Genomic DNA, 20,822 nt, shown 5'->3' on the forward strand with positions numbered 1-20,822 from the left:
GTATCCTGGAATTTAGGCAAAAAGTGAAATGTTATAAGGTAGGGATAATGGTAGACTGTGCGATGTTGCTGATATATCAGGTAAGATGTGACTTGAGAATTGACCATTGGATTTAGCAATGAGGTCAATGATGACCTCTATAGAGGTTTTTGTTGATTGGTGTGGGAGAAAGTTTGATTAGAATGCACTCAAGAGAGAATGGGAGAATAAAACTAGAAATAGTGAATGTAAAAACCATTTCAAGGAATTCTGCACTAAAGAAAAAGAAGTAAAATGTGGCATTGTAGGAGAATAGATTCAAGGAGGGTTTTTCTCTTTCAATGGGAGAAATAACAGCATGTTTGTATGCTGATCTAATAGATGAATATTTATTATAATTACATAAAGGAAACAGGAAAAATTGCTGGATTGACTTTCTTGTGTAGGTAAAAGGGAGTGGAATCTAGTGTACAAGTTCACCAAGTCAGGAGCTTACACAGTTTAGTCACGATAATAGGAGAGACGGTAGAGACCATGGAGATACAGGTTGGTAGATGTGGTGGCGACAGCTGCTGAAGTTCTTATATGACTTTCAGTTTTCTCAGTGAAAGAGGACAGATAGTCATTAGCTGAGATTGAAAACAGTGGAGGAGGTATTGGAGCTCTGAGGAGAGTGGAGAAAACGTAATTACTGTTTAGGAAGGTGGAGAGAGGACTAGGGAATTATAGTATGACTACCCAACAGAACAGGAACCCACTTGAGGTTACTGATGATTTATTTCAAAATGAGACTATTTAGTCTCGTTACGTATTTTTCTGCAGCCATATTCAGCTACACAGGTATAGAAATACATTCCTTGCCATACGTATCTCTTCCATTGGATGTTCAGCTATATCCTTTTATAAAAAACTGCTAAACAGAAAGCAAATGTTTTTCTGAGTTCTGTGAGCTGCTGGAACAAATTAATTGAACCTGAGGAGGGGGTTGTGGAAACTTCAGGTCAGAGGGACAGGTGACAATCTCAACTTGACTTGGGATTGGTATCTGAAAGAGGCAGACAGGACAGTTTCATTGGACTGAGCACTTACCCTGTAGGATCTGACACTATCTCCATGTAGATAGTGTCCTAATTGAGTTAAATTGTGGAACATCCAGCTGGTGTCTCAGACTTGCTTGTTTGTGGAGAAAACCTCCACTTACCTGGTGTCAGAAGTGTTGTGAGTGTGGTAGTCATACGAAAGTAAGGGAGACGCACAGGAGAAACAGAAGGAGAAAGGACTTGGTTTTTCCTTATACAGGAGGAAAGAACACTGGTTTTTCCTCCCAGCATGCAAAATTGCATTTGTACTATTATCACCTGTGGCTTGTTAAAAAAAAAAAAAGCAAATTCTCAGACCCCACCCCAGACCTACTGAATTAGAAGCTCTGGGAATGGGTATAACAAGCCCTTCAAGTGATTCTGATACAGACTAAAGTGATGGCTACTGGAATGGAATTCCAGTAGGTGTTTTTTTCCACTCTAAAATTCAGTGATTTAGTGCTTTAGTTCAAATTTCCATATCATTGATGAGAATTTGTTGTCAAGACAACCAAGATAAATTAATGTGAAAAGATTCCTTTAAAAAAGAGACATGGGCTTTTCTTCGTTGAGAGACTTTTGATTACTGATTAAGTCACCCTATTAGTTACAGGTCTGTTCAGACTTTCTGTTTCTTCATGATTCAGTAGTCTTGGTCAGTTGTATGTTTCTAGGAGTTTATTCATTTCTTCTAGGTTATCCTACTATATTAAGAACTATATATCTAGATCATTGGATTTTCACAAAGAAATACATTCTTTTAATCTCCATAAAAGAAGGGATTGTGGCAAAAGTTTGAATTCATGACAATAGCATATGACAAAAGGGTATGTGAAATTTCATTTGTTTTTGATAGTACCTGGAGAGAATTTTATTTTGCTTTTTTAATGCAATGAGTTAAAAATATCTAAAAATCTTAATATCGTCCCACGTGTCTAGCTATTAAGGGCTTAGACAGATTCCATACTTTACTCAGCAGTTTCAAGTGACAGGGAAAATAGTTGCTGCAAACACATTTAATACAACTAGTATAAGAACTGTAAACAACGAATGGAGCTGCTACCTGTAAGTGAAGAGCGTGTATGTTTGTTTTTCTGCATTAAGCTGTGATTATACTTGTTCAGTCAAATATAATCATTATGTTTGAACTATATTCCTACTATTTTTTTCCCTTCAGATCTTTATTGGAGTATAATTGCTTTACACTGTTGTGCCAGCCGCTGTACAAGGTGAATCAGCTGTATTTAAACATATATCCCATATCCCCTTCCTCTCGAGCCTCCCTCCCATCCTCCCTATTCCACCCCGTATTAGTTTTTATTGAAGTTTGTAAGATATAATGCATGAATTTCACAAATATGTTTGAAATTACACACCTTATATGGAAAGGTTCTAACTAAATACTTTCATATAGTGAAATGTCTCATCAAGGTTTAGACTTGATTAAAAACCACATCCTTCTCAGTTTAACTAAATGATCTCCAGACAAAAGCTGTTAACCAGCCTCACATATCTGCAAGACAGCACACTCACTCGTCTCTGTATTTGCATAAGTTATGTGTTCTTCATCTGAGAGCTGGACTTCAAAGGAATTAAATACTGGCGAGTCAGTCCGGTATAGGGAGTGGGCTGGGAAGAGTCTAGAGCAGAGGGTAGGTTTAGGAGATATTTCTGTCAGCAGGCAGAGGACAATACAAGAATACTGTAAGGAAAAGAACAGGTAAAAATGGCAAGAAGATCATCTCTCCTATACTTTTTCATAGGATTAATGTTGAGAATATTCATATGTATCTAAGCTTATATATGTAATCACAAATTGAATTAGTAAGTTAAAATCATATCCTTAGTTATGATTTTAGAGGAAAATCTAGAGAAAATAAGGGGTAAGTCCATTTACACAAATCTTTATCTCTTACTTTAAAAAATTTTCTTTTTCAGCCCTTTAAGTGAGGCACATGTTCACGTGTTTTTATTGTTTGTGAAACTAAAATATTTTAACCACAATCAAGTTTAACTCCTTTCTCTTTCCACTCTAATTCCAGTTAGGTGAACTTCTAGTGAATAGGCATTTCAGGAATCTGGACGAGAGGAAGTTAAGATGGGGGTACATGTAGTTTAAGCTTAGTAGATTTATGTACGTGATTTACCATCACTACCATGTCTAGGTTATTGCAAGACGTCTAGGTATAGGAATGGCTCCCACGAAAACTGCCACTACCCTGATGCAACTCAGCATTAATCTGACACAGCAGGGCTGAAGATCATATTACAAATTATATATTATGTCAACATTAGAAATATATAGATAATGTAGAATAAACAAGATTTGAAATTTGAAATGTCTCAATCCAAAAGCTAGTCTGTAGAAAATTTTTCCAATTCTTCCAAATCCTATAGCTCTGAAGAAACTTGATACAGGTTTTCCAAAATTTTGACAACAAACATAAAAGCTCATGTGATATCTACCAACAATAGATTATTGACAGGTGGCAAAGAGAAAAGGCAAGTGAGGATATAAGAATGGCTGGACCAGGGAGCTGGTGCTGGGAAGCAGCAGGAAATCAGATTAGAGAGGTAGAACAAGGCTGAGCTTGTAGAGATCACTGATTTCCAAGATTTCTGAGAAATTGCTTCCATGGGTAGGTAAAAGGTATCAGAGAATATGGTGCATAGAAATTAGGTGATGAAGGTAGTACTGGAATAAGACCAGAACAGAGGCAATAAGTAAAAGGGATCAGAAGAGGAAAGGGGGCTTCCTAGGAGGCGCAGTGGTGAAGAATCCGCCTGCCAATGCAGGGGACACAGGTTCGATCCCTGCTCCAGGAAGATCCCACATGCTGCGGAGCAACTAAGCCTGTGCGCCACAACTGTTGAGTCCATGTGCTGCAACTACTGAAGCCCATACGCCTAGAGTCTGTGCTCTGCAACAAGAGAAGCCACGGCAATGAGGAGCCTGCGCACCACAACAAAGAGTAGCCCCCACTCACTGCAACTAAAGAAACCCCGCGCACAGCAAAAAAGACCCAACACAGCCAATAAAATAAATAAATTTACTTAAAAAAAAGGAACAGAAGTGATGGAAGTCATTTATGTTGTATCATGGCACTATTAACAGAAATGGGGAGAATAGCAAGAAGAAACAGTTCAGGGGTAAAGAGAATGAATTTATTATGGAGAATCTTTAGTTATCATGAGTCTAAATCTCAATTTTGATCACGAAGCATGAAAATAATTTTTGTTTTTACAAAGCAGTGATAGGCACTTCATGTGGCAGGATTGGTAATTACACAATAATTTGTAGCTGGTAGCACAAAATTTAGAAATGAAACAATTTAAAATGAGTCTCAAAATTAGAGGGGTAGGAAATTTTTCGAGGTTATAAATATGTCTTTGGCATAGATTGTGGTCATGGAATTTCATGGATACATACTTATCTCCAAACTCATCAAGTTGTATACATTAAATATGTACAGCTTTTTGTATGTCAATTGTACTTCAATAAAGTGGCTTTAAAGTTAGAATCTCAGACAATTTCTCATAGAATTACTGTTGGAGAGTAAAATTCCTAGGGGCAGAAGTGTGGAGGGGGAAATGGTACAGAGAAGGGGGAAAGTTTAAGGTGGCAGAATTTTCATTTATCTTCCTCTGTATTTGGAATTTTTTACGATTACAAAATTTAAGCACCACTGTTTGAGAGAAAAAAGCATACCGCATTACAATCTTTGTACAAACAAAACCACAGATCTAGGAAGTCTTTTCTAGCTCCTTAACGTGGTTTTAAGGCCATCTAATCTTCCGCTGACTGTTTTTCCAGCCTCGACTAGCACCATTCTATCTCTAGGCTTTAGTTATGCCATGTTCTTTTTACCTCTAGGTTTTTACTCATGCTGTTCTGAATTACTCTTAAACATCAGTACTGTGCACAGCTCCCTTCCAAACCTGTCCCACTTCAGACAGCTGCTTTGTTAGAGAGGTTGTCCCCAAATCCCCGCTCCCATGCTGCCGCAGTATCCTTTATTTCCCATTGTACTTTTGTTTACTTCTTCCCTACAAATAATCTGAGGATAAATATCATTCTGTATCCTGATCACCATTGTATCCCCAGTAACTAATTAATTAGTATGAGTTTGGGAAATGTATGTTGAATGAATGGATGAATAAATTTCAAAATGGATTGTATTAGGCTTTGAGGAAATTGCTAGACTCAGGTAAATTTTGCTAGGCCAACTGAAAAAAGGTAATTTAACAATGTTTTGACAGGAAAAAAGCCTTCAGGGCCTGAGAACATGGCAACTACTTTAGCACTGACAACAGAAGAGGGAAATGCCTCTAATTGCAAACCTTTAAAAATGGTTCCCATAACCTCAAGCAGTACCAATAGGGCGGGGACTAGTGGAACAGGGATGGAATGGAGAGTAGATCCTGGAAAGAAGGTGAAGAGGGAGTCAGGAAGTGAGATGTGAGGAAGAAGGGGACGAGTTTTTCTACTTTAAATTTGAATTGGCTTTCTGTCCTCTCTATATTTTCTTATGAAACTCTACATTTTTCTTTTCGTTGTCATAAATTATGGCTTCCAATTAGGCTTTCTCTCTTTCAGCGGTTAATTATAAAACAGATCTGAACCTAGACTCATAGTTTCCTCCCTTATAGGCACTGCTTAATAGACAATTTTTTTTGAGCAGTCTTTGGTTTACAGAAAATTGGGCAGATAATACAGAGAGTTCCCGTATGCCCCCTTTGTCCTTTCCTCTGTTACTAACATCTTGTATTAGTGTGGTACATTTGTTACAACTGATGAAGTGATAATGATATATTAACTAACGTCTTGAAAGAATGGAATACTGACATAGAAACTTGGAGAAGATAGCTTCCCATTATCTCTCTTTAAATAGATAAGGAAAAATTTGCAATATTTATGAACCAGATGACAAAATATTAAATCTACAATTATTTTGTATTTTGCCATCATTTTAAGTCTAAGTCTATTTGCTAACAATGTTAAAGGATTTTCCTATAGTACTAAGAGATCCATTAAACTAGTTTCAGAGACTTATTTATATACTTGTGGCATAGAAAACCACATTTGTTAGAATATCTCTTATTAGAAAACTGTCTTTCACTTACATTTGTAAATGTGTATACAGGAGTTTTATTTTTACCTTTAAATTTGTGAATACTACCTGGCACACATTAAGTATCTAATCTGTATAAAAACTTATTAAGTTAAATAATGGATTGAATTAATACTTAAAAATTCATTATGACCTTACTGATCTGGCTCTCTCTCAACAAGTATAAGAGAATTATACATATTTCCTTAAAACTAGGAGTATAGTAAAAGATATTTTCCTATTGTGAAATATATTTACAATTAAAATATAGTGATCTTAACAGATTAACTTTTAAAATACATTGCATTTTATGGGCTACCCTTTGTCCATCCCTGACCCCCCCCAATTCATATGTCAAAGGCCTAAACCCCAGTACCTCAAAATGTGACCATATTTGAGACAGAGCCTTTAAAGAAGTGATTAAGTTAAAATGAGGCTGATAGGGTGGGCCCTCATCCAAACTGTTGAATGCCCTTCCAAGAAGAGATTAGGATACAAGCGGAGACACCAGGGGTACAAGCACACAGAGGAACAGCCATGTGAGAATATGGCGAGAGGGTGGCCAACTACAGGCCAAGGAGAGAGGCCTCAGAGGAAACCAGGCCTTGATCTTGGGAAACCTTGATCTTGGGCCTCCAGCCTCAGAAGTGTGAGAAAATAAACTTCTGTTGTTTAAGCCACACACACACACACACAAAATACAATATGTTTATCTGAATTTGCCTCACTAATAGCTGACTATTCTACCTATAGTCAGTAACAATCCATCTATATGAATTTAGCATACCAGTTAACAAAGAAAACACAACTCTATCTAACCTACCATACAATATATATGTGTTCTTTTAAAGTAAAATCCCTTGTCCTATATTTAATAAAATTATTTTTACTTAAGAAATGTTTTTCAGATAGTTTTTTCATATATAGGAAAGGGAGTAAGTTATTGATAAGGATAAATTTTAAAATACTCAAAGGAATAACAGAAGGAATCACATCTATTCTTCAAAAGGAAAAAGACAAGTCAAGTAGGAAGAGAATACAACATATACTTTAGCAGCAATACTCATAACTTGGGTTAACTTCTCTAGGTACTAGGATAAAAGGAAGAAATTGTGTGGTGTGGCTTCAAAACAAGATGGGCAGATTATCCAAGAATTTAGAAAGCCACCTCAAGTCAGACTGCTTCTAGCTTAATCATCTGAGTTCTTCAAGGATGATGTAAAGCACTCATAGGCTCTGATCTGGCATGGAACTTTGGAGAAATGCTTCAATTCTTTAAAAATTTGAAACTTTTGCCTTAAGGCTTTCCTAAATGCTTTTCAGAAACTTATTTCCCAAGGCATTGTTTAGGTAGGGAGTTCCACAGTTTACTACCATAGAAATGGTTGACTATTTTACCCTGTCGGAAATGTAAGCTGTAATAGTTGGGAGAGTACATGATTTATAAAATTCTCTATAGTTCCTATTACACAGAATACTTAAGTCTTTGCTCCAGATCAATACAAGTTAAACGGTTTACAACACCATATATCTAAATTTGAAAAAGTAGCAATGAAGGAATAAATAAAAACTCTTACCACTTGGCAATACCATCACTGGCTCTGTAAATCTTTGTTCATCTGCTGAAGGTAGGTTTAAGGAGATGATTAACACCATTCCCAGACTAGTTCCAACAAACAAACAAGGGGAGATAGTAGAGTCATTTTTCCGAGCAAAGGACTCCATGAAGTATAGTGCTGTAATCGCTTCCTTAGAATCTTTGTCAATACTGGAGATGCTAGAGCTTCTAGAACGATTATAGGAATTTTCTCGACTTTCTATGGAAATCAAAAACAAAAAAAAATTGTTTTAGTGTGTTTCCAGAACAAGTAAAGTCAGACTTAGTACATGAAAACAAAAATTATGAGGGGGAAGTAGAATTTGATTCTTTATTAATTGATGTGGAAAGCAGCTTATCCAGTTCACCAGCTTATTTTGAAGATGAAGAGACAAGTCCAGAAATGTAAATCATAAACTTAGGCAGAGCTGGGACTAGACCTTGAGTCTCCAGAGTTCCAGTCCACTATGTTTTTCTCTCTACCCCACCTCACGTTAGTTGAAATTCTCTAATCTAGAAAAAAAATAATGTTTAGTCTAAATAGTTAAGATTACAAGAATTTCTGGTGCAATTTAAATTATGCTTCCCTCCTATCTCTCAATTTCTGATTTCTTGACAATTCCCACTTGCTGACAACATTGTGGCTACTTACCTGAAGGGTCACAAATGTTCTATGTTGAATACATTCCTCTAATTTTGCTATATTTGGAGTAATTAAAATTGTAAAAATTGAACTATTTATGTTTACACCAAGACTAAAGAGCAAATGTTATCTTCCTGAACCAGTTACAAGTTGCCTACCTTGAATCCAAATCCAGTCTTGCCTTTGCCTAGGGCCAAATACAGAGCTGTGGACAATGCCACCCCATAGATAGTGGTAATCTTTCTGAGAGGGCTTCAGCCCACTTAAAGGAAGCAAGGAGGTTTCAGGTTCTCCTGCTCATCAACTCTTACACATGTGCGCACTCCAACAATCAGAAACTCACCACTTCAGGTCAATGATATTAGGAATGTTGTATTGTTCATATAATCTCTCCAGAGTACAAGTTCCTCATAATCCTCCTACTGCCTTCCCTCGCCTTTCCTTTTTGATAAATATAAGTGTGACTCATTTTTATAAAAAGAGATAATAATACATACAGTATACAATAATATACAATAAAACTAAGTTCCTCAGACTATTCCTTTTTCTACAAACCAAAATACAGTATTCTGAATTTCCCCCTTCTATCCCTCAGCAAGTTTATAAAAATAATTGTTGTAGCAGAATTTATATCTGAGGGGGAACTTGGATATAATCTATATCTTTTACAGATTTGGAGGCAGAGACGTAGAGTTAAGTAATTTCCCCAGAATCGACAAGTTAGAGGTAGAAATGTCTAAAACTCAAAACTCCCAACTCAATCCAGGGATTAAAAGTACTACTTTCTTCATAACCTTTACATTTTACTTCCATTATAACATTTCTAGCTAATGTCTCAAGGCTGCTACTCATAGACCCCTGTGAGACAGAAGATCACCTGCATACCCATGGACCAGATTTAGTATGGCATAACATTAAAGAAAAAAACTAAAAATTTTCTTTCTTTCTTTTGTGTATTTATTTTTTTTAAATTTTTTGGCCATGCCATGTGGCATGTGGGATCTTAGTTCCCTGATCAGGGATCAAACCCATGCCCCCTCCAGTGGAAGTGCAGAGTCTTAACCACTGGACCACCAGGGAAGTCCCTAAAATTTTATTTTAAAAATTTGAAGAGGGCTTCCTAGGTGGCACAGTGGTGAAGAATCCGCCTGCCAATGCAGGGGACGTAGGTTCGATCCCTGCTCCAGGAAGATCCCACATGCCACAGAGCAACTAAACCCGTGCACCACAACTATTGAGCCTTCACTTTAGAGCCCATGAGCCACAACTATTGGGCCCATGTGCTGCAACTACTGAAGGCCATGCGCCTAGAGCCCGTGCTCCACAACAAGAGAAGCCATGGCAATGAGGAGCCTGCTCACCACAATCAAGAGTAGCCCCACTCACCACAACTAAAGAAAGTCTGCACACAACAACAATAAAAAAAGACCCAACACAGACAATAAAATAAATAAATAAAATTAAAAAAAAATTTTTTGAAGAATAATATAGATTATTATTGTCAAATTTTTTGAGGGGTGATAAATGGTGAATTATTTTATAGCATAGAATTACCACAGCACATTCCTAAGATTTTTTTTCCTATTTCTAGTCCCAAAGCTTTTTATCAGCAAGACAGTAGCTGCAGTTACAAGATTCCTTTTTTTTTTTTGTCTCAATTTTAGGCCTTCTGGCTCTTGTGCTTTACTCCCTGCCCCCAACACTAATTCCATAAATAAGCAAATAATCCACCCTTTCTAAAACATGTGAAGATGAAGATTGCAAGCTTTAGAATTTAATGTCTTGACTTTTTCTTGGTCACATTCACTTAACAGTTGAGGAAACTAAGGTTACAACAGATTAAATATGTACAACAGATAGAGACACCAAGAGGCTTACCATTGAGATGGAAAGAAACTGAATGTAGAGAACAGATTAAGGCATAGGTCTCACTTTGTACAGAGGAGGTGGGAGCCTACCCATAAATGGAGCCACTCTGGTTTTAGAGATGAAAGAGGTACAGTGAGGAATGGATTTGGAGTCACAGCCACAGCCTGACCAGGTTCTCAGTTGTTTATTGTCTAGAGTTGACTATAGTTTTTCATATCTTTTACGTGGGACCACCATCCCTTTATCCTCCAGTTCCCATTACTGTGGTATGTCAAATTTTAATTGTATCCACAAAAATATGTATGTTTAACCTACCTTCTGTTGTAATTGGTAAAGAAATCTCCATGCAAGCGGCTGACTGTGCTTTTCGAAATGGTGGTCTTCCAGGACCCCAGCGATTTACTTTTGACACATCAGCACTGGAAAGACGTTTTCCAGAACTGCAACTCTGAGAAGTTGGACTTGTGCAATGTCCATTTACATGATCTGTATCAAGAGGAAGAAGGCAGCATAAATATCATAATTAAATCTTAATATAAAGGAATCTGTATGTTGATTCATAAATGAAGAGTGAGTGTTCCTTTTTTTAAAATCATATAAAGATGGCTAAGTCCTTGCTATTTTAGTATTTAGTCACTATTTTAATAGCTAGGCAAATTTTTCATAAGACATATATTAAATATGATTCATTTGTAAAATCTGACTAGTTAACATAGCTTAAAATTTATTCTTTGTCCTCATTATTGGCAATATAAAATAGGTTATAGTATTAGACTTTATTTTGCATAATTTAAATACACACTTATATAAGTTTTGGTAGAACTTCAAGTGCTTCGAATTTATAATATAGAATGGAAGCATTTTACTGTGAAGTTGAGAATGACACTTAATTTAAGTATATTGACTCTACAGCCAGACTGCCTGGGCTCAAATCCCAGTTCTACCACATACTAGTTGTACAAATTATTGAAGACTTCACATTTTAGTAACTTCTTCTGTAAATTGGGACTATAACTCATGGAGTTTTTGTGATAACACGTCACATGTCAGAATATTTCCTAGTATAGGGTACATAAACTCCAAACAAAAATTATTACTCGTTCCAGAGATTTAAAACTGCTCAGGTCTGAGATCAAATAGTACTGTATATTTAGAGTCTGTGAGTTTAGCTCTCTTCTGATATAATTTAAAAACTTGGAAATAATTGCACTAAAATATTCTTAATGCAAACACATAATTGAAACGTCATCTCATAGTTCTACAATATTCAGAATGCATTTTAAAATGTGCTTCTTTGGTTATTCAAAGGACAATAGAATTAAATGGAGAAGAATCATGTTTAATGTCCATATTGGACATGAGGAACTGGCAGTTAGTGTCCACTCCATTACAGCCTTTATGTATTGAAGAATCTGAAAACTTAAAATTATACATTCCCTGGATCCCCTTGCAGCTAGTGCAAAGATGAGAATTAGGTTTCACCATTTAAATGCATCAGTGTGTTTCCCTATTTTTTTAAAATGAGAGTTAACCTTTATTGAATACTTAAATGCTAGGTATTTTATACACATTACTCATTTAATTTTTACAACAACTATGCAAGGTAGGTGCTTTATTTTCCTAATTTTGTAGATGAGGAAAATGAAAGTCAGAAAAAAGGGTTCAGAAAATCATCTAACATTACATAAATAGTACTCATGGAGGCAGGATTCTAATCCAGATTTTTCTCACTTAGTGTCTGTATGCTTAAAAACTAGGCCATAGGAACAGATAAAATATTTGGTAAGGAGTAGCAATTTTGATGACATATTTAGTAGGTTTTAGGAGTAGCTTGTGTAATGTACACTGAGATCCAAGACTTTTGAAACTAGTCATCTTCCATATTAACATAGACATCTGAAATCACAGATTTCCCAGATGGAAAGGCACGAATATCACATGGTGAGTTAGCTATGGGGAAGCAGAAGTCAAGAGCTCCACCCCTCCCTTCACTTTCAAATCTAATCTTTTAAATAGGAAGAACAGTGAGGGCAACAGCTGCCCTTAACAAAAAAGACTTAGAGTGACTACTTTGGGGGTACAAATTGCAAAAATAAGCCCCCTCTGGGCATATCAATTAGGAAAATCTGCCCCTTCCACAGGTGTGAAGCCTTGCTGAAGGGCATATCCAGAGTAATGTGGGATAGATTATAGCCCACTTAACACCCTGTTATTTAGATACAAGAGCAGAGCTCTGAGAACAGTAAAATTTGTTCATTTAGCCAGGACTTTTTTGGACTTGCTAAGCCAAAGTTCCTGCCTATCTATTACCATCTTTTGGTGGCTGTTTCATGTGAATATTGTTTCATGTAAGCTCATAATAGGGAAGTATCGATTATTAGATTACTCAACATGCTTGTCTTTTTTTTTTTTTTTTTTTCTTTTTCTCCCTACCCACTGTATGGCCAAATTTTCCCCAGCTTCTCATAGTTAACTCACAAGGTCTAGCTGACATTACGATACATGGGCAGCCCAGAGGTTTTAGTCATATTCTTCTGTTTTCAATAGGGCTGATTAACTTACAGGATTTCTTTTCATTGCTAAAAAAATTTGAATATATGGAAGTTAATTTCCTTTAAAATTTTCTTTTTTACCACAGTAAATATTCAAGATAGATATGAATCGATACAAAACACTTGTATAGAAATTTGGTTATAGCCCAGACACAGTCATTCTGTTAAATTATGATAAAGAAATAATGCGGGGCGAAATCAAGACGGCGGCGTGAGAAGATGCGGAGATCGTGTCTCCCCAAAAATAGATAGGTTGCCGGAGGCCAGTGGGGGACCTGAGGCCCAAACAGACCTCAGGAACCCCGGAGCAACCAGGTAGGACCTGGGGGAAGTCAGGGCGGTGGGGAAGGAGAAGCTGGGGCCTGGCGCCCCTGGGGAGTAGCTGGGTGCGGGGGGAGGTTCCCGCCTGGAGGGACCACTGGGGGCTGGGGAGACCCAAAACTCCAACTGGGTTTCTCCCACCCAGGAGGCCAGGAGGTCTGCTGAGCTCCCCAGTGGGGTCCTCCACCCTTCAAGGCCCCCTCCGGGCTGCCTGGGTCCTAGGGGTGTGAGAAGGAGGGAGGAGGGGCGAGGAGGTGGAGAGGTGGACAGGTGGGGGTGGGGGCTTTAAGATTGGGGGACGGGGAGGCGAGAGGGCATTTCACGTGCCCTCTTGGCCAGGGAGGCTGACTGTGCTCCTGGGCCTGGTCCTTCACTCTCTGGACCCCCCTCCAGCATGAGGGTCCTGGGGGCATGGGGGGGAGGGGGACGGTGGGGGTGGAGGGAGAGAGACAGACAGTGGGGGTGGGAAGGGATCTTTCCAGGTCAGAAGAATAGGGGAGGCGCTGCTGGGTATTTCTTCTGCACGGGTCCTCCACCTTCCAAGGCTCCTCCCAGCCGTTGGTCCTAGGGGTACAGGAGGGAAGCAGTGGGGGGAAAAGAAGAGAGGCAGAAGGGGGGAGGGACCCTCTGGGATCAGAGGATGGGGGCGAGGAGTGGAAGGCATTTCCACTGCCCACTGGCCCGGGAAGCCTGCTGGGCTCCCGGGCCTGGTATCCAACTCTCCAGGGTTCCCTCCCAGACATGTTGGTCCCGGGGATGTTGGAGCGTGGCAGGGGAAGAGGAAGAGAGGCAGACCAGTGGTGGGACGTTCCAGGAGCAGAGGACCAGGGGAGGTGCGGAGGACCTTTCCCCTGCCCGCTTGGGCCTGACGGGCCTGCTGGGCTCCCGAGTCTGGTTCCTTGGTCTCTCTTGCTGAGTGGTTTGTACAGGTGTGGGAGAGAGGGAGGAGAGGAGAAAAGGAAGAGAGGCAGACAGCTGCGGGGGGACCTTGCAGGACTGGAGGATCAGGGGAGGTGCTGCGGGAAATCTCCCTACCCACTTGCCACCAGGAGGCCTGTTGTGCCCCCAGGCCTGGTCTTAGGTCCTCCAGGGGCCCCTCTAGGTCTCATTGGTCCTAGAGGTGTAGACGAAAGCAGGGGAGAAGAGGAGAGGCAGGCAGGGGAGGGGGCCTTCTGGGATTGGAGGATCAAGGGAGGTGGAGAAAGTATTTCCCCTGACCACTAGCTCTGGGAAGCCTGCTAGGCTCATGGACCTGGTCTTTCGCACTCCAGGGCCCCCTCCAGCTGCTTGGGACCTAGGAGGCTGAGGGGCAGCGGGGAGGAAGAGCAGCAGACAGGGACCCTATGAGACTGGGAGATCTGCAGAAGTGCTGCAGGCATTACTCTAGCCCAGTTGACCCTGGGAAGCCTGTTGGGCATCAGAGTCTGGTCTCCTGCCTTCCAGTGCCCCCTGCAGCTCTGAGGGTCCCAGGGGAATAGGAGAGAGGGGGTGAGGAAGAAGATAACCCAGGGGGAGTGACCGTCCAAGATTGGAGAAGTAGGGGAAGTGCCTAGAATTTCTCCCACCAACTCAGGCCCAGGGAGCCTGCTGGGTACTTAGACCTAGTCCTTTGCCCCCAGGACGAGAGGCATTCCTGGGCCCCTCTGCCTCATTGGGCCTAAGCCCCATTCCCCATCACCCCCAGGGCCTTTTCTAAGCATAGGCCCTGCCCATTGCCTAACCTCCCCTCCCCTCCCCTCCCCTTGTCTAACTAAGCCCCATCCCCACAGCCAAGGCCTTTTCTGGCTTTTTTCTTTTCTTTTCTTTTTTCTTCCCACCTCCTTACTTAGGCTATTGCAGTTGTTTTACTTTCCAGTTGTGGCTCCATGTTTTTTGTTTTTTTTTCCTAACACATCTGTTAGTTTCCTATTATTGTATTTTTTATCTTGCTATTGTTCTGCTGTTCTCCTACTTTTTTTTTTTTTTTTAATATTTTCTCTTTTCCTACTCCACACGGCTTGTGGGATCTTGATTCACAAGCCCAGGATCAGGCCTGAGCTCCTGAGGTGGGAGCTCTGAGTCCAAAACATTGGACTAACAGGCAAACCCAGTTCCCAGGGAATATTCAGCAGAGTGAGGATTCCCAGAGGTTCTCACCTCAACACCAAGACCAAGCTATACTCAACAGCCTATAAACTCCAGTGCTTGAAACCTCCAGTGCCAAAACTCCAGTGGGACAGGAACACAACCCTGCCCATCCAAAGTGGGGAGAAAATGAGATGACAAAAAAATATGTCACAGATGAAGGAACAAGGTAAAAATACACAAGACCAAATAAATGAAGAGGAAATAGGAAAATTGCCTGAAAAAGAATTCAGAGTAATGATAAGAAACATGATCCAAAATCTCAATAACAAAATAGAGACAATACAAGAAACAGTTAATAAGGACTCAGAAGAACTAAAGAGCAAAGAAACAGTAATAGATAACAAAATAACTGAAATTAAAAATACTCTAGGTGCTATAAACAGCAGAATAACTGAGGCAGAAGAATGAAAAAGTGAGTTGGAAGATAGAATGGGAGAAACAACTGCCACAGAGCAGGAAAGAGAAAAAAGAATAAAAAGAATGGAAGACAGTCTCAGAGACCTTGGTGAAAACATTAAGTGTACCAACATTCAAATCATAGGCATCCCAGAAGAAGAAGAAAAAAAGAAAGGATCTGAGAAAATATTTCAAAAGGTTATAGTGGAAAACTTCTCCAACAGAGGAAAGGAAATAATTAACCAAGTCCAAGAAGTGCAGAGAGTCCCATACAGAATAAACCCAAGGAGAAACACACCAAGGCACATATTAATCAAACTAATGAGAATTAAACACAAAGAAAAAATATTAAAAGCAGCAAGAGAAAAGCAACAAATAATATATAAGGGAAAACCCATAAGGATAACAGCTGATCTTTCTGCTGAAACTCTGCAGGCCAGAAGGGAGTGGCAGGATATAAAGAAAGTCCTGAAAGAGAGAAACCTACAGCCAAGAATACTCTACCCAGCAAGAATCTCATCAGATTTGATGGAGAAATAAAAAGCTTTACAGACAAGCAAAAGTTAAGAGAATTCAGCACCACCAAACCAGCCTTACAACAATTGCTAAAGGAAATTTTCTAAGCAGGAAACACAACAGAAGGAAAAGAACTACAAAAACAAACACAAAACAATTAAGAAAATGGTAATAGGAGCACACATGTCAATAATCACCTTAAATGTAAATGGATTAAATGCTCCAACCAAAAGACACAGACTGGCTGAATGTGTGCAAAAACAAGACCCTTACATATGCTTGTCTATAAGAAACGCACTTCAGAGCAAGGGACACACATAAACTGAAAGTAAGGGGATGGAAAAAGATATGCCATGCAAATGGAAGTCAAAGCTGGAGTAGCAATACTCATATCAGACAAATTAGACTTTAAAGTAAAGACTATTACAAGAGACAAGGAAGGACACTACATAATGATCAAGGGATCCATCCAAGAAGAACATATAACAATTGTAAGTATCTATGCACCCACCATAGGAGCACCTCAATACATAAGGCAAATGCTAACAGCCATAAAAGGGGATATCGACAGTAACACAATAATAGTAGGAGACTTTAACACCCCACCTACATCAATGGACAGATCATCCAAACAGAACACAAATAAGGACACACAAGCTTTAAATGACACATTAGAACATCTCAACTTAATAGATATTTATAGGATATTCCATCTAAAAACTACAGAGTACACTTTCTTCTCAAGTGCACACGGAACATTTTCCAGGATAGATCACATCTTGGGTCACAAATCAAGTCTCGGTAAATTCAAAAAAATTGAAATCATATCAAGCATTTTCTCCGACCACAACACCATGAGACTAGATATCAATTACCTGAAAAAAACTGTAAAAAATACAAACACATGGAGACTAAACAATATGCTATTAAACAACCAAGAAATCACTAAAGAAATCAAAGAGGAAATTAAAAAATATCTAGAAACAAATGACAATGAAAATACAACCCAAAACCTATGGGATGCAGCAAAAGCAGTTCTAAGAAGGAAGTTTATAGCAATACAGTCCTACCTCAAGAAACAAGAAAAATCTCAAATAAACAACCTAACCTTACACCTAAAACAGTTAGAAAAAGAAGAACAAAAAAGCCCAAAGTGAGCAGAAGGAAAGAAATCATAAAGATCAGATCAGAAATAAATGAAAAAGAAATGAAGGGAACAATAGCAAAGATCAATAACACTAAAAGCTGGTTCTTTGAGAAGATAAAGAAAATTGATAAACCATTAGCCAGACTCATCAGGAAAAAAAGGGAGAAGATGCAAATCAACAAAATTAGAAATGAAAAACAGGAAGCAACAACAGACACTGCAGAAGCAGAAAAGATCATGAGAGACTACTACAAGCAACTATATGCCAATAAATTGGATAACCTGGAAGAAATGGATAAATTCTTAGAAAAGTACAATCCTCCAAGACTGAGGCCAGAAAAATAGAAAATATGAACAGACCAATCACAAGTACTGAAATTGAGACTGTGATAAAAAATCTCCCAACAAACAAAAGTCCAGGGCCAGATGGACTCACAGGCAAATTCTATCAAACATGTAGAGAAGAGCTAACACCTATTCCAAACTCTCAAACTCTTCTCAAACTCTTCCAAAATATAGCAGAAGGAGGAACACTCCCAAACTCATTCTATGAGGCCACCATCACCCTGATACCAAAACCAGGCAAAGATGTCACAAAAAAAGAACATTACAGGCCAACATCACCGATGAATATAGACACAAAAATCCTCAACAAAATACTAGCTAACAGACTCCAACAGCACATTAAAAAGATCATACACCGTGATCAAGTAGGTTTTATCCCTGGAATGAAAGAATTCTTCAATATACACAAGTCAATGAATATGATACATCATGTTAACAAATTGAAGGATAAAAACCATATGATCATCTCAATAGATGCAGAAAAAGCTTTTGACAAACTTCAACATCCATTTATGATAAAAACTCTCCAGAAAATGAGCATAGAAGGAAATTCCCTCAACTTAATAAAAGCCATATATGACCAACCAACAGCCAACATTGTTCTAAATGGTGAAAAACTGAAAGCATTCTCTCTAAGAAAAGGAACAAGACAAAGGTGTCCCCTCTCACCATTATTATTCAACATAGTTTTGGAAGTTTTAGCCACATCAATCAGAGAAGAAAATGAAATAAAAGGAATACAAATTGGAAAAGAAGTAAAATTGTCATTCTTTGCAGATTACATGATATTATACATAGAAAACCCTGAAGATTCTACCAGAAAACTGCTAACACTAATTGATGAACTTAGTAAAGTAGCAGGATATAACATTAATGCACAGAAATCTCTTGCATTCCTATACACTAACAATGAAAGATCAGAAAGAGAAATTAAGGAAACTCTCCCATTTAATATTGCAACAAAAAGCATAAAATACCTAGGACTAAATCTGCCTAAGGAGGCAAAAGACCTGTATACGGAAAACTACAAGACACTGATGAAAGAAATCAGAGACGATACAAACAGATGGAGGGACATACCATGTTCTTGGATTGGAAGAATCAACATTGTGAAAATGACTATCTTGCCTAAAGCAATTTACAGATTCAACGCAATCCCTATCAAATTACCAATGGCATTTTTCACAGAACTAGAACAAGAAATCTTACGATTTGTATGGAAACGTAAAAGACCCCAAATAGCCAAAGCAATCTTGAGAAGGAAAGATGGAGTTGGTGGAATTAGGCTTCTTGACTTCAAACTGTACTACAAGGCCACAGTGATCAAGACAGTATGGTACTGGCACAAAAATAGAAAGGAAGATCAATGGAACAGAATAGAGAACCCAGAGATGAACACACACACATATGAGCACCTTATCTTTGACAAAGGAGGCAGGAATATACAATGGAAAAAAGACAGTCTCTTCAATAAGTGGTGCTGGGAAAATTAGACAGCAACATGTAAAAGAATGAAGTTAGAACACTTCCTAACACCATACACAAAAATAAACTCAAAATGGATTAAAGACTTAAATGTAAGGCCAGACACTATAAAACTCCTAGAGGAAAACATAGGCAGAACACTCTATGACATACATCAAAGCAAGATCCTTTTTGACCCATCTCCTAGAATCATGGAAATAAAATCAAGAATAAACTAATAGGACCTAAGGAAACTTAAAAGCTTTTGTACAGTGAAAGAAACCATAAACAAGACAAGAAGACAACCCTCAGAATGGGAGAAAATACTTGCTAATGAAGCAACTGACAAAGGAATAATCTCCAAAATATATAAGCAGCTCATGCAGCTTGAGACCAAAAAAGCAAATAACCCAATCCACTAATGGGCGGAGGACCTAAATAGACATTTCTCCAAAGAAGACATACAGATGGCCAACAAACACATGAAAAGATGCTCAACATCACTAATCATTAGAGAAATGCAAGTCAAAGCCACAATGAGGTATCTCCTCACTCCCGTCAGAATAGCCATTTCAAAAAATCTAGAAACAATAAATGTTGGAGAGGGTATGGAGAAAAGGGAACCCTCCTGCACTGTTGGTGGGAATGTAAGTTGGTACAGCCACTATGAAAAACAGTTTGGAGGTTCCTGAAAAAACTAAAAATAGAACTACCATATGACCCAGTAATCCCACTACTGGGCATATACCCAGAGAAAATCATAATCCAAAAAGAAACATGTAGCATAATGTTCATTGCAGCACTATTTACAATAGCCAGGACATGGAAGCAACCTAAATGCCCATTAACAGATGAATGGATAAAGATGTGGCACGTATATACAATGGAATATTACTTAGCCATAAAAGGGAATGAAATGAAGCTATATGTAATGAGGTGGATAGACGTAGAGACTGTCATACAGAGTGAAATAAGCCAGAAAGAGAAAAACAAATACTGTATGCTAACTCATATATATGGAATCTGAAGAAATGGTATTGATGAACCCAGTGACAGGGCAAAAGTGGAGATGCAGATGTAGAGAATGGACTTGAGAACACAGGCTGGGTTGGGGGGGGGTTGGGTGGTGAAGGGGAAGCTGGGATGAAGTGAGAGTATAGCACACACACAGATACACTACCAAATGTAAAACAGATAGCTAGTGGGAAGTTGCTGTTAAACAAAGGGAGATCAACTTGATGATGGGTGATGCTTTAGAGGGCCAGGACAGGGAGGGTGGGAGGGAGTCACAGGAGGGAGGGGATATGAGGATATATGTATAAATACAGCTGATTCATTTTGGTGTACCTCAAACGCTGGTACGAGAGTGTAAAGCAATTATATTCCAATAAAGAGCTTAAAAGAAAGAATGCTAAATACAAAAGAGAAACAAATACCTCTATTGATAAAAATTCTTCACCATAGTTTTAGTAATAGATAAAAATTGGAAACCATCTGTTCTTTACAATGGAACATAAACTTTTAGGTACATTGTGGTATATATATATCACATAATAGAGTATTATAATCGTTAAAAATGTTTCTGAAATGCTTGTTGAAACATAAAATATCTTTGTTATTATGTGTCTCAGTTAGTTCTTGTTGCATAAAAACCACTCCAAATGTTAATAATGTAA

General features: G+C 38.6%; 1 protein-coding gene across 2 annotated transcripts in view; it reads right to left on the minus strand.

The window, feature by feature from the left end:
* Positions 1 to 20,822, minus strand: part of STXBP5L (syntaxin binding protein 5L) — a 387,479-nt gene that overhangs the window by 15,494 nt on the left and 351,163 nt on the right. For both annotated transcript variants that reach the window (XM_057697539.1, XM_057697540.1), the window contains 2 exons: positions 10,594 to 10,764; positions 7,747 to 7,986 (listed from right to left, as the gene is read on the minus strand). In XM_057697539.1, coding sequence (XP_057553522.1) covers positions 7,747 to 7,986; positions 10,594 to 10,764 — 411 coding nt within the window. The remainder of the gene's footprint in view (positions 1 to 7,746; positions 7,987 to 10,593; positions 10,765 to 20,822) is intronic.

This window comes from Hippopotamus amphibius, chromosome 10 (assembly GCF_030028045.1).
Source record: "Hippopotamus amphibius kiboko isolate mHipAmp2 chromosome 10, mHipAmp2.hap2, whole genome shotgun sequence".
NCBI classification, from domain to species: Eukaryota; Metazoa; Chordata; class Mammalia; order Artiodactyla; family Hippopotamidae; genus Hippopotamus; species Hippopotamus amphibius.